This window comes from Myotis yumanensis, unplaced genomic scaffold (genome assembly GCF_028538775.1).
Source record: "Myotis yumanensis isolate MYYU_CA2020_CCGP unplaced genomic scaffold, mMyoYum1.0.hap1 SCAF_1, whole genome shotgun sequence".
Taxonomy (NCBI): Eukaryota; Metazoa; Chordata; class Mammalia; order Chiroptera; family Vespertilionidae; genus Myotis; species Myotis yumanensis.
In genome coordinates, this window is record NW_027223752.1 from 31089147 (window position 1) to 31102459 (window position 13313).

A 13313-nucleotide genomic window follows, 5' to 3' on the forward strand; every position below is an offset into this window, starting at 1 on the left:
ATTTATTTATTTTTAAATCTTTATTGTTGAGATTTTTACAGATGTCCCTCTTTTTTCCCCCCATTTCCCCTCTCCACCTGGTTCCCGCCCTGCCCCAGGCCTTCACCACCCTATTGTCTGTGTCCATAGGTAATGCATATCCACACTAATAAAAGACAAATACGCAAATTGACCATACCTTCACTATGCCTTAAGCCACGCCCACCAGCCAATCAGAGGGACTATATGCAAATTAACCCAACCAAGATGGCGGCCGGCAGCCACGGAGCTGGAGCAAGCAGGAGGCTTGGTTGCCCCAGTGATGGAGGAAGCCAAGCTTCCCGCCTGCTGCAGCTGGCTCTGAGCTCCACTCAAGGCAACAAAGTTTCAATTATAGAAGATAAATAAACCCCAGATACCTGCTTTCAGCTGGCCATGGCCATGGAAGCCAAGCTTCCCGCCCTGCCCTGGCCGGCTCTGAGGTCCACTCAAGGCTACAAAGTTTCAATTATAGAAGGTAAATAAATCCCAGAATAAAAAAACAAAACAGAAAAAAAGGAGAGGCTGGGAGCTTCCGTCACCGGGGGGCTTGGCCAGCCTGAAAACGGCCCTCAGCCCCTCACCCAGACTGGCCAGGCACCCCAGTGGGGACCCCCCACCCTAAAGGAGGTGTGGCCAGCCTGAAAACAGCCATCAGCCCCTCACCCAGGCTGGCCAGACACCCCAGCGGGACCCCCACCCTGATCTGGGACACCCTTCAGGGCAAACCAGCTGGCCCCCACCCGTGCACCAGGCCTCTATCCTATATAATAAAAGGGTAATATGCAAATTGACCCTAACAGCAGAATGACTGGTCACTATGACACACACTGACCACCAGGGGGCAGATGCTCAATGCAGGAGCTGTCCCCTGGTGGTCAGTGCGCTCCCACAGGGGGAGCTCTGCTCAGCCACAAGCCAGGCTGATGGCTGCCAGCACAGCGGTGGTGGCGGGAGCCTCTCCTGCCTCCTCAGCAGCACTAAGGATGTCTGACTGCAGATTAGGTCTGCTCCCTGCTGGTAAGTGGACATCCCCCGAGGGCTGCTGGGCTGCCAGAGGGATGTCTGACTGCCAGCTTGGGCCCGATCCCCCTAGGGAGCGGGCCTAAGCCAGCAGATGGACATCCTCTGAGGGGTCCCAGACTGCAAGAGGGCATAGTCTGGTCTGAGGGACACCCCCCCCCCAAGTGCACCAATTTTTGTGCACCGGGCTTCTAGTCTATAATAATAAAAGTATAATATGCTAATTAGACTGGACAGCCGAACGACCTTCTGGACTTGATTCCAGACATCCTTCTGGATGAAGCCGTAGCGGCGGGGGCCGAGGCAGAGGTGGCTAGGGGAAATCAGGCAGGCAGGCGAGCAGTTAGGGGCGATCAGGGCAGGCGAGTGCTTAGGGGCTATCAGGCAGGCAGGCAGGCAGAGGCAGTTAGGGGTGATCAGGCAGGCAGGCAAGTGGTTAGGGGTGATCAGGCAGGCAGGCAGGCGAGCGGTTAGGAGCCAGCGGTCCTGGATTACGAGAGGGATCGGGCCTAAACCGGCAGTCAGACATCCTCCGAGGGGTCCCAGATTGCGAGAGGGCGTAGGCCGGGCTGAGGCCCCCCCACCCCCCGCCGCCCCCCATACAAATTTCGTGCACCGAGCCTCTAGTATGCATATAAGGTCTTTGTTTAATCTCTTCCTGCCCCTCCACCACCCTTCCTTTTGAGAATCATCAGTCTGTTCCATTTTCATGCCTCTGATTCTATTCACCAGTTTATTCTGTTCATTAGATTTCTTATTCTTTTATTTTGATTTTTAGATCCAGTTGTTGATAGGTATGTATTTGTTGCCATTTTATTGTTCATTTTTTTGATATTTTTCTTCTTCCTCTTCTTAAAGAATACCCTCCAACATTTCATATAATACTGGTTTGGTGCTGATGAACTCCTTTAGCTTTTTCTTGTCTGTCAAACTCTTTATCTGACCTTCAATTCTAAATGATAGCTTTGCTGGGTAGAGTAATCTTGGTTGTAGGTCCTTGCTGTTCATCACTTTTTTTTTTTTAAATATATTTTTTTATTGATTAAGATATTACATATGTGTCCTTATACCCACGTTACCCCCTACTCCCCCCCCCCCCGCTCATGCCCTTCCCCCCCCCCCCCCCCCCCCCCCCGTTGTTCATGTCCATTGGTTAGACCTATATGCTTGCATATAAGTCCTTTGGTTGATCTTTCCCCCTTACCCCCACCCTCCCCTACCTTCCCTCCAAGGCCCGACAGTCCAATCAATGCCTCTCCATCTCTGGATCAGTCCTTGTTCATCAGTTTATGATGTTCATTATATTCCACAAATGAGTGAGATCATGTGGTATTTATCCTTCTCTGACTGGCTTATTTCACTTAGCATAATGCTCTCTAGTTCCATCCATGGTGTGGCAAATAGTAAGAGTTCCTTTTTCTTTTTCCTCTTCTTAAAGAATACCTTTCAACATTTCATATAATGCTGGTTTGGTGGTGATGAACTCCTTTAGCTTTTTCTTATCTGTGAAGCTCTTTATCTGACCTTCAATTCTGAATGATAGCTTTGCTGGATAAAGTATCTTGGTTGTAGGTTCTTGCTATTCATCACTTTGAATATTTCTTGCCACTCTCTTCTGGCCTGCATGGTTTCTGTTGAGAAATCAGCTGACAGTCGTATGGGTACTCCCTTGTAGGTAACTGACTTTTTTTCTCTTGCTGCTTTTAAGATTCTCTCTTTGTCTTTTGCTCTTGGCATTTTAATTATGATGTGTCTTGGTGTGGTTTTTTTTGGATTCCTTTTGTTTGGGGTTCTCTGCGCTTCCTGGACTTGGAAGTCTATTTCTTTCACCAGGTAGGGGAAGTTTTCTGTCATTATTTCTTCAAATAGGTTTTCAATATCTTGCCCTCTCTCTTCTTCTGGTACCCCTATAGTTCTGATGTTGGTACGCTTGAAGTTGTCCCAGAGGCTCCTTACACTATCTTCATATTTTTGGATTCTTTTTTCATTTTGCTTTTCCGGTTGGGTGTTTTTTTCTTCTTCGTATTTCAAATCTTTGACTTGATTTTTGCGATCCTCTGGTCTGCTGTTGGGAGTCTGTATAATATTCTTTATTTCAGTCAGTGTATGCTTAATTTCTAGTTGGTCCTTTATCACAACATCGAGGGTCTCACTAGATTTCTTGAGGATCTCACTACATTTATCGGCGGTTTCCATAAAATTCTTGAAAAATCTTAGAACTGTGGTTTTGAACTCTATATCCAGTTGTTTGCTGTCCTCCATTTCTGTCATTTGTGACCTGTTTCTTTGTCTTCGCATTTTGTCTGCTTCCCTGTGTTGGTAGAGTGGCTTTGTGTGCTAGGTGTCCTACAGGGCCCAGTGGCTCAGCCTCCCCAGTTACCTGAGGTGGACACTCTTGGTGCACCCCCTTGTGGGCTTTGTGCAAAGTCTTGTTGTAGTTATGCCTTGATTGTTTTAGGTGTCACTGGGAGGAACTGACCTCCAGGCCAATTGTCAGTGAGAATCAGCTGTGTCTGCAGTGGGAGAACTTCTGTGCTGAAGACACCCTTCTGGGGCAAGACTTGCTTCAGTGGGGCTTTGGTGCTCACTGAGTCTGCCCCCTGAGTGTGTTCCTTATGAATCTGAGGAGTTGTAATCTGGGTGGTCCCACTCTGACCACTGGGTACACTGGCTCTTGGATCTAAGGAGGTGCTAATTAAGCCTCTTCCTGAGGTTACCCAGCAGGAGCTACGAAGAGATATGCAGATTCCCCTTCCTTTTTTGGGTGTTTGGGGGTGCCCAGATGAGGCCCAGCTGAGAAGCAATGCAAGCTGCTGTGGGGCCTTGGGCCTTCTCTTGGAAATTCTGGGTCTGTCTGGCCCAGCTGAAATTTGTTAGGTAGTTGTCAGGTTGTAAAGGACCCAGGCATTCATATGCAAAAGGCTTTGCAGCAGCCTGGAAGGGGCGGGGTCTCGGAATCAACAGGGTGGAGCAAGCAGCTATGGCTGATTCTCAGCCCTGCCCTAAGGGGCCGAGAGTCTTAGTGTCCCGGTAATTGCTGCCGGCACCTTTGAGGGAAAGCCGCCCTCAAGTTCCGAGTTCTGCCTGCTGCCAGACCGTCCAGTTTCTCCCTGTATGGGCCCTGGGACCCCAGAGATTTCCCGGAACCGGAGTTCAGAGCAGTCGGGAGCTTGTGACTCCCTCCCGATTCAAAAAGACAGCCGCGTCCTCAGGTGCCCGCCCCTTTCCGCGCGTGCCGGAGCCTCCGTACCTCTGCACTTTACTTTCGTAGCTCCTCTGAGTCTGTGTGCTCTTCTCTTTCCTTCTAGTTGTAGAATTTCCACTCAGCCAGCCTTCCTGTGGTTCTGGATGATGACCGTTCTGTCTTCTAGTTGTATTTTTGAAGTTGTTTTCGGAGGCAGCAATTTCTGGTGTTTTCCTATGCTGCCATCTTGGTTTCAAAAGCCTGTTCATCACTTTGAATATTTCTTGCCACTCCTTCCTGGCCTGCATAGTTTCTGTTGAGAAATCAGCTGACAGTGGTATGGGCATTCCCTTGTAGGTAACTGACTTCTTTTCTCTTGCTGCTTTTAAGAGTCTCTCTTTGTCTTTAGCCCTTGGCATTTTAATTATGATGTGTCTTGGTGTGGTCATCTTTAGGTTCCTCTTGTTTGGGATTCTGTGCTTCCTAGACAGAGTAAGTATTTCTTTCACCAGGTAGGGAAGTTTTCTGTCATTATTTCTTCAAATAGGTTTTCAATATCTTGCTCTCTGTCTCTTCTTCTGGTACCCCCATAATGAGAATGTTGGTACAGTTGAAGTTTTCCCAGAGGCTCCTTACACTATCTTCATATTTTTGGATTCTTTTTTCTTTTTGCTCTTCTGGTTGGGTGTTTTTTGCTTCTTTATATTTCAAATAGTTGTTTTGATTCTCAGAATGCTCTACTCTACTGTTGAATCCCTATATATTATTCTTTATTTCAGTCAGTGTATGCTTAATTTCTGACTGGTCCTTTTCCATTTTTTTGGAGGTTTCTAGAAGATGCTTGAGTAACCTTATAACCATGGTTTTGAACTCTGTATCCAGTAGTTTGCTTTCTTCCATTTCTTTCCTTGGTGACATGTTTCTTTGTCTCCACATATTGGCTGCTTCCCTGTGGTTGTTTCTATGCATTGGGTTTAGTTGCTATGTATCCTTGAGTTGGTAGAGTGTCCTTGTGTAGTAGGGCCCAGTGGCTCAGCCTCCCCAATCACCTAGGTGGACACTCTAGGTACACCCCTTTGTGGGCTGTGTGCACAGTCTTGTTGTAGTTGAGACTTGATTGCTGTTGTGTCACTGGAAGGAATTGGTGTCCAGCCCAATTGGCTGTGAGGACCAGCTGCGACTACAGTGGGAGAGCTGCTGTGCAGGAGACACCCCTATGGAGCAGCACTTGCTTCAGTGGTGCTTTGGTGCTCACTGAGTCTGCCCCTTGAGTGTGTTGCTTATGGATGTGAAGAGTTGTAATCTGGTATGGTCTGACACTGACCACTGGGTACACTGGCTCTTGGGTCTCCAGGGAGGTGCAAAGCCAGCCACTGCCTGGGGCTGCCCAGTACGAGCTACAGAGAAATCTGCAGATTCCTCCTCTTTGTATCCTCTTTGGAAGTGCCCAGATGAGGCCCAGCTATGAAACAAGGCAGGCTGGGGCTGGTGCTGGGTCTTGGGCCTTTTATTGATAGGTTTGGGGTTCCCTGTCCCAGCTGCAGCTTGTTTGAGAGACTTTTAACCTGAGCAAGGACAGGCCATTTATATGCAAAAGCCGCTGCATCTAGCTTGGGTGGGGTTGTAAATTGGATGAGGCAGGTTTTAGGAAATCACCAGGGTGGAGCAAACAGAAATGGCTGCCAATCAGCCCTGCTTCCAGGGAGGTTCTAGTATAGGAACAATGACCCCTGTGAGCACCTCCCTCTGGGAGAAAGCTGCCCTGAATTCCTGCCCCAATGCCAGACAATCCAGTTCCTCCTCATATATATTTCTGCTCTCCGGAGCCTTGCCCTGGTGCTGGAGCTCAGAGGAAGCGGGACCTTATAAGTTTATTTTGTGGTGCCAGCCTCTTAAGAGGAACAGCTGGGTCTCCAGCAGCCTCTGTGTCACTGAGCTCCAATCTGCACTGGTTTTTACATCCTGTAGTTCTTACTGCTTGTAGGGACTTCTTTTCCCAGCTCTGGGACCGTGGGCTGGGGGTCTGGTGTGGGGCTGGGGTCCCTTGGTCCTCCAGGCTGCCTCCACAGAGATGATCTCCCTTCTGATTAAAAAAGTGGTACATGTGGGGGCCGGAATAGCCCACCAGCCTGTTTCGTGCCTCCGCACTTCCTACCAGTATCAGTGTGCTTTCTTCTTTACTTTAGTTGTAGGGCTTCCATTCAACCAGCTTTCCAGCGGTTCTGGATGATGGTTGTTCTGCATTTTAGTTGTAATTTTGATGTGGTTGTGGCAGGCAGCCAGTGCAGACATTTACCTATGCCGCCATCTTCAAATCTCCACTCTTTACTTTTTAAAATGTGGCTACTAGAAAGTTTAAATGATGTAAGTGGCTTGCCTTATGTTTCTATTGGATAGTGCTGCTGTACCATTAAAATCATTATTATTCAAACTTTTGTAATAATAATATGTTGCATTTAGAGGGCGCTTAGAACATCCCAGGCTCTTTACATATATGATCTAATTTTGAATCTTAAATTTTGAATTGAAAAACCAGCACAAGAATTGATACGTCTCAGTTTCCACTCTGTTTCTCACACTAGTTTTGTGAGTGGATCTTTTCAGTTTCTATATGTGGTGTATTAACTTGTTAATTCTCACACCAACACTGAGAAATAGTATGACCATAACCACTTAACACAAAAGGAAATGGAAACTCTAAGGTTTACGTAACTAGCCAATGTATGTGGCAAGGGTAGGGTTTGACTCCAGGGCTGTCTGAAAGCAGAACTTCTAGGAGCCAAGGAAATATCTTGACAGTCAGGCAAGAATGATGCCACTGTATCTCTCTGTGACCCTGGGAAAGTCTCCTTAGTCTCTCTGTGTCCACTTTCCTCATTAAGGGGTTGGACTTCAGATGCTATTGGAGGTTCCTTCTAGCTCATTTCATTGTTGCCATTTTGGTTTTCTTTCCCCTCTTGATTCTTCTGCTGTGCCCATCTGGTAAAGGACTAGAAGACCAAGGGAACAGATTGAATTATAGGAAAGCAGGATGGAGGAATATTTAGCATGGGAGTAAGAGGGAGAAGGAGGAGGAGGAAGTTCAGATGATGAGAAATTCTATATGAGGTCTGTACTGTGGTGACAGAGTGAACACCACATGGGGATGTTCAGCTAGAACAGCTCAGAGCCATGACACAAACCTGCCCTCCACCTCAGCAGAGATCTGCCTTTTATCTCAAAGTAGGAAAACTATGGAGAGAGCCTAGGAATGCAGTGGAAATGTGCAAAGATTTGGAGAAAGACTTTTCAAGAGAGGCAAGGCAGTCTGTACAATTAGATTAGGTGAGTGGGTTCTGGAGGCAGATTGGGGTTAAGGCGGACTTTATCCCTTAGCAGCTGTGTGATATGAAGCAAGTTCTACACCTCCCTCAGCTGCAGTGTCTGCATCTATAAAATGGGATCACTGTACTTTCCTCTTGGGTGGTGGTGGGGATTAAGTAGCAATGACAGCTACCGCGTTTTGAATGTTTACTGTGTGCCAAGCACCCTGCATATACACACAGATATCAACACCCACTAGGGTCATTAGGGCTCAGCCTGGGCCTGCAAACTACTAATAAGGATGCATTAAGTGGAGCTCTTGTCATGATCTTAATGGCCTCTAGAAAATATTTGGTTGCATTCTTGCCCTACTGTATTACTTTATTTTATTATTTAAAAAATATTTTTATTGATTTCAGACAGGATGGGAGAGGGTGAGAGATAGAAACATCAATGATGAGAATCATTGGTTGGTTGCCTCCTGCACAACCCCCACTGGGGATGGAGCATGCAACCTGGGGCATGTGCCCTGACTGGGGATTGAACTGTGACTTCCTGGTTCATAGATTGACACTCAACTACTGAGCCACGCCAGTTGGGCCTACTGTGTTACTTTAGATGAAGTTACTTCTCTGAGCCTCTCAAGTGACTCATTTATAAAATGAGAGGATTAAAACAGATGATCTGTAAGGTTTTTTTTCAGCTCAAAATGTACAATTCTGGAAGTAGGGTTTATTCAGTGTTGAGAAGACTAAGGGGCTACTAAAATATGAACTTCAAATATATAGCTATGAATGATTATTGTAAGTTTGAGGGATGGTGAGCAGCTCTTCTCTTTTGACCTTGGATAGGACATGAGGCGGCACACTTTAATTGTTTTAGACCTGGCTTTGGAAGCCTTTTCTGACTTGGGAGGAAGATTAATATGTCATTGGAGCAGGCTCTGAAGTTGTACACTCTGAACTCATTAAAGCAGACAGTGGACTTCTTCTGACACTCCATTTCAGTGTAACTTCACACAGGCCTTCCCTGATCCTGTGATCTAAACAGACCCCCACCTATTCTTCCTTCACATTTCACTCTGTGGGGTTCCTTTAAAGCCCTTATTACAGTTTGTAATTGCATGTTTATTTTGGATTTAGTGTTTAGTGTCTACTTCTTTAGATTGTAAACTACCTAAAGGCCAGGACTGTCTTTGTTTGGCTCCCCTCCTGTGTACCTAGTTCCAGCACAGCAGTGGTCACGTGGCAGTGCCTGGTAAATATTTGTTGCATGACTAGATGGATGGGTGAGTTTCAGAGGTGGTTGATTGGGTGGCATTGCTTCTTGATGGAGTTGGATCCTCTGCTTGCCTTTATTGGTAAGAGAAATCCCAGAGACCTTGTCTCACAAGGGACGTTAGATACTGTTCCTTCTTCCCGCTTTCTTCTGGGGCTGGTCACCATGGATAGGTATTTCTTTCTCTTCAATGGGTTGCTTAGTGCCCCTTCCCTGTGGACTGGTCAGCCTGCATCTGGTTTTGGTGGAGGAGTAGAAGGGGTAGGAAGAGTTCCATTTGAGTCAGAACAGAGCCCGGGGAAGCAGGGCTTGATCTTGCTGGTTATTTCCATTTGCTCCCCCAGATCCACTCTTTGTCCCTTTTTATACCCTCCTGGGCTCCAGGAAGTTGACCTCGGTAGACTGCATCAACACAGATCCTTGGTCTCTGGCTTCTGGTTGAGGCTGGCCGGTGGGAGGGCAGGGCAGGAAGATGAGGACAGAAGGAGAGAGAGGCTGGGCTATGTGTCCCCATGCCTCCGTGCTGTGAACCTCTGACCTGCGGGCTCAGCAGAGAGGGAGGCTCCTCTGCTGCAAGCACAGCTCCTGCCCGGGAGCTCTGCTGTGGCGCCCCCTCCAGGTTCTTACAAACACTCCCCTCTGTCCCTCCAGGAATAGCAGTGATAATGACTCCCCACTGTTAACTCTCCTGGGCTGTTTCACCGTTCCCTTTTGTTCCCTTCTTCTGCCTACACCTCTGTGAAGAGTCCCTACACTAATTTCTCAACCCCCCATACATTCCTCTGCCTGTTTTCTAGGCCACCATTCCCTCGTATTCTTGCACCCATTTTATCTGATACAGGGTAGGGACCTCACATCTGATTGTCAGGGTGGGCATGAGGTACAGGATTGGAGGAGAGTTTGGAGGAATATTTTGTAGTGAGTCCAAATATGGTCATTTGTACCTGAGGTTTCCGCTTTTAATGAAACAACAAAAAAACAAACCTTCCTTTGAGTTAGCAGTTTGGGGGACATACTGAGGAAGGGATTCAGCTCTTTCTGGTCTCTCTCCTGGGCAGGGCCGGCTCTGGCTGCCACTGCTCAGCTGGCCCCCTGACCTCCAGCCCCAGGTAGCTGATCAAACTCCTGATGTCTTCAGAAAAAACGCCCTGGTGTGCGGAGCTGCGGATCTGGGCCTGTTAGGCATCTGTGCTTGCTCTTTCTCTTCCCTTGGCTTTGCAGGCCTTCGCTTCCCTGGTGAGTTGTTAAGAACAGCCTCTGAGGTTGAAATAGCTTTTCATGGAGCAGACCTGAGCTGGCAGCCAGCGTGGCTGAGGGGAGGTCACCGAGTTGCCTAACGAGAGGTGGGCTGGAGGGAGAGAATAATAAGACGTGAGGCTGGCATTGATGCACCGCGATAGAGTTTTCAAAGAACTTAAATGCAAAGGCGCACAAAATGGCCAGGTGGGGTGCTTGGCACTGCTGTCCTCACTTTGTAGATTCAGGAAAGGTCTCTGGGGTCCTTGAGTGCTTTGCCCAAAGTCCCAGGGCTGGAGAGTGGCAGAAGCTGGACTGAGACCCAGGCTGTCTGATCCCACGTCCAACCGGCGCCCTTTCTGCTCGACCTCTGCCGTCTCTGAGGGCGCAGGCAGGGTTGGAATCGACCTCAGGGATTGTGAGCTGGACCCAGAAAAGCTGGACCCAATTGCAGTGTCCTGCTCCACTTGAAGGAGAGAGCACAGGCGGCCTGGAGCCTTAGCCAGGAGCTCTGGTTCCTGCACGCCCTCAAGGGCCGTCTCCTGCCCCTCCTGTCCCTCCTGCTTCTAGTGGCCTGACCCTGCTTTTCTGTTCTTGTGTTTCAGAGGTGGAGCTGCCCCTGAAGAAGGACGGGTTCACCTCAGAGAGCACCACGCTAGAAGCCTTGCTCCGAGGCGAGGGGGTTGAGAAGAAGGTGGACACCAGAGAGGAGGAGAGCATCCAGGAGATACAGGTATTTCTGTGTCCTCTGGGGGAGGAGGGCGCCCCCAGAGCATCACTGGGGACTCTAGTACCGGCTTGGGTCCTCCTCTCAAGGGCCAGGGCTGCATCTCAAGTTCCCTCGTGGCACATTCTTTTCTGATGTAACGTGTCTCCGGGAAGAAGGCATTTTTCCTCTCAAATCCGTTTGTACTCAAAATATATCTTGGGGCTTGTTGTGTGATAGGCATGGCACTACATCCTAGGGGCACTGTGGTGAGCAAAACAAATGCCCTGCGCCGCCCCCTCCCCCCCCTGCCCCAGCAAACAGTTCATAGTCCAGGCTCAAAACCTCAGTGTTGTCTGCATTGGCTGATGCCAAGTGAGTCCCTGCCTCACCCGGCCCCGCCTCACACCCCTTCCCCAGCTATAGTTCCCTCAGTTCTTCCTCAGCACCTCCCACGTTTCCCTCAAGGCCAGTGTAGGAGTCACCCTCCCGGCAACCTCCAATTCATCAGGAATCCCGTGACTGTGCCCGCAACATAGACCCAGGGCATAGCCCCTTCCCGCCACATCCACTGCTACTGCCCTGGGCTCCCATCTCCTATCTGACCTGCTGTGACTCCTTTCTAAATGGCCCCCCTGCTGATTTTAACATGTAAGTCGGATCCTGTCATTCCTGTGCTCAAGGCCCTTCAGGGGCTCCTGTTCTCCCAGAGCATCAAGGTCCTCTACCTCTCTCTTCCCCGTTCCCTTTCTCACTCTGCTCCAGGCGCCTGGCCTCTTTGTGCTGCTAAGGAGCACCCTGGGCACACCCTGCCTCTGACTTCGCTCTGGTGTTTCCTCTGCTGGAGAGTCCTTTCCCCAGCTGTTGTCTCTCTCCCTCACCTTCCTCAAGTGTTTGCTTCCATCTCCCCTTTTCTCTGAGGTGCATGTAGCCTGACCCCTGACCCCTGTATGGAATACCACGTCCTGTGCCCTGCGCCCCTCCCCAGCACCCCCCGCATTCTCCTATTTTGCTCTTCTTTTCCTTCCCCCCACAGCTCTTACCACTGTCTAGTGCTTTGTTTGTTTTCTGTTTTCCTCCAAAAGAATGTCAACTCCTCAAGAGCAGGAGTCTTTGTCTGTCTTGCTCATAATATATCTCAACACCCAGACAGTGCCGGGCACACACTAAATATTTAATGAGTGGCGCCTGAGTGGACAGATCTCTCCCAGTCCCATCCCCAGTCCTTTCCCTCTCCAGCACGGCCTGCTTTCTTAGCCGATCTTTCATCCCGAAACACTTCCTCTTGTGCCACCCCGTTGCTGAAAAACAGTGAAAACACTTTTGTTTCCTACTAAATAAATCCGGGGCCTCTTCTCTCTGCTCCAAACCTGGATTGCAGGCTTATTTCCCACTACGCCTGTCCTCCCTCTGTTCTTCGGCCTTCTTCCCTCTGTGCCTGGGGTCATGCTGTGTCCTTTATCCGCTGTGCCTTTCGTCCTTCTCCACGTGCACCAGTCCCACCCATTGTTTAGGCTCGGCTCCAATGCCACCTTCCCCATGAAGCCTCCCCACAGCTGGACAGTCTCTTCTTGCCTCTGGCATTTAGGGTATCTAGTACTGTTTTTTTTTTTTTTTTGCTATTTATGTATTACCCTCCATTTTTGGACTTTCAGATCTTTGAAGTCAACATCTGTCACATCTGTATTGCCCATTCGAGTATTTTTTGCTCATTTGGTGTAATGTGCCTGAATCAGTGATTGGGGCAGAACCATTGCCCAGAAGCCTTGATGCTCTAGGGCAGTGGTTCTCAACCTGCCTAATGCTGCGACCCTTTAATACCGTTCCTCCTGTTGTGGTGACCCCCAACCATAAAATTATTTTCGTTGCTACTCCATAACTGTAATTTTGCTACTGTTATGAATCATAATGTAAATATCTGATATGCAGGATGTATTTTCATTGTTCGCGACCTATAGGTTGAGAACCGCTGCTAGTGTCTGTGGCCCTTGCCCTTTACAGCTGGCGGTGGGTTTGAGTTCTCAGGCAGCACTGGGCTAACCTATGGGATGTTACCGTGGACCCATCATCATCATCACCATCATCCCTAATGTAAACCAAATGCCGACTGTGTACAGAGCATTGGCTACCATCTACTGTGCTAGAAGCTGAAACCAGGACCATAAGCCAAGTAAATGTACATGTTTTTATTGGCTTAGGGACAGTTTTATTAGTATTTTTCATTCATTCTTTCAACCAAAGTTTGTTGAGTGCCTCCTCTGAGTAGGCACTGTGCTAGGTTCCAGGGAAAGAGATAAACCACCATGAGAGACCTTATATTCTGGTGTGACATGCAGACAGAAAGCAAGTAAACCAATAGAATAGTTGCATTTCAGGACCAATGCTATGAAAAGAACAGAATATGAAGATGCAGTTGTAAGAGAACAAACATTTTAGGGAGTATCGTAAGGCAGATGGGCATTTAACCTCAGTCCTAAGGGATGGGAAGGAGCCAGCAAAATGAGGGTTTTAGGCAAGAGCTTTCTGGGCAGAGGAACAGTTTGGGTGAAGGCACAGGTAGATCTC

General features: G+C 48.5%; 1 protein-coding gene across 1 annotated transcript in view; it reads left to right on the forward strand.

Moving 5' to 3' along the window:
• Nucleotides 1-13313, forward strand: part of DPF3 (double PHD fingers 3) — a 271445-nt gene that overhangs the window by 146690 nt on the left and 111442 nt on the right. Inside the window, exon 4 of the mRNA XM_070417223.1 lies at nt 10648-10775. Coding sequence (XP_070273324.1) covers nt 10648-10775 — 128 coding nt within the window. The remainder of the gene's footprint in view (nt 1-10647; nt 10776-13313) is intronic.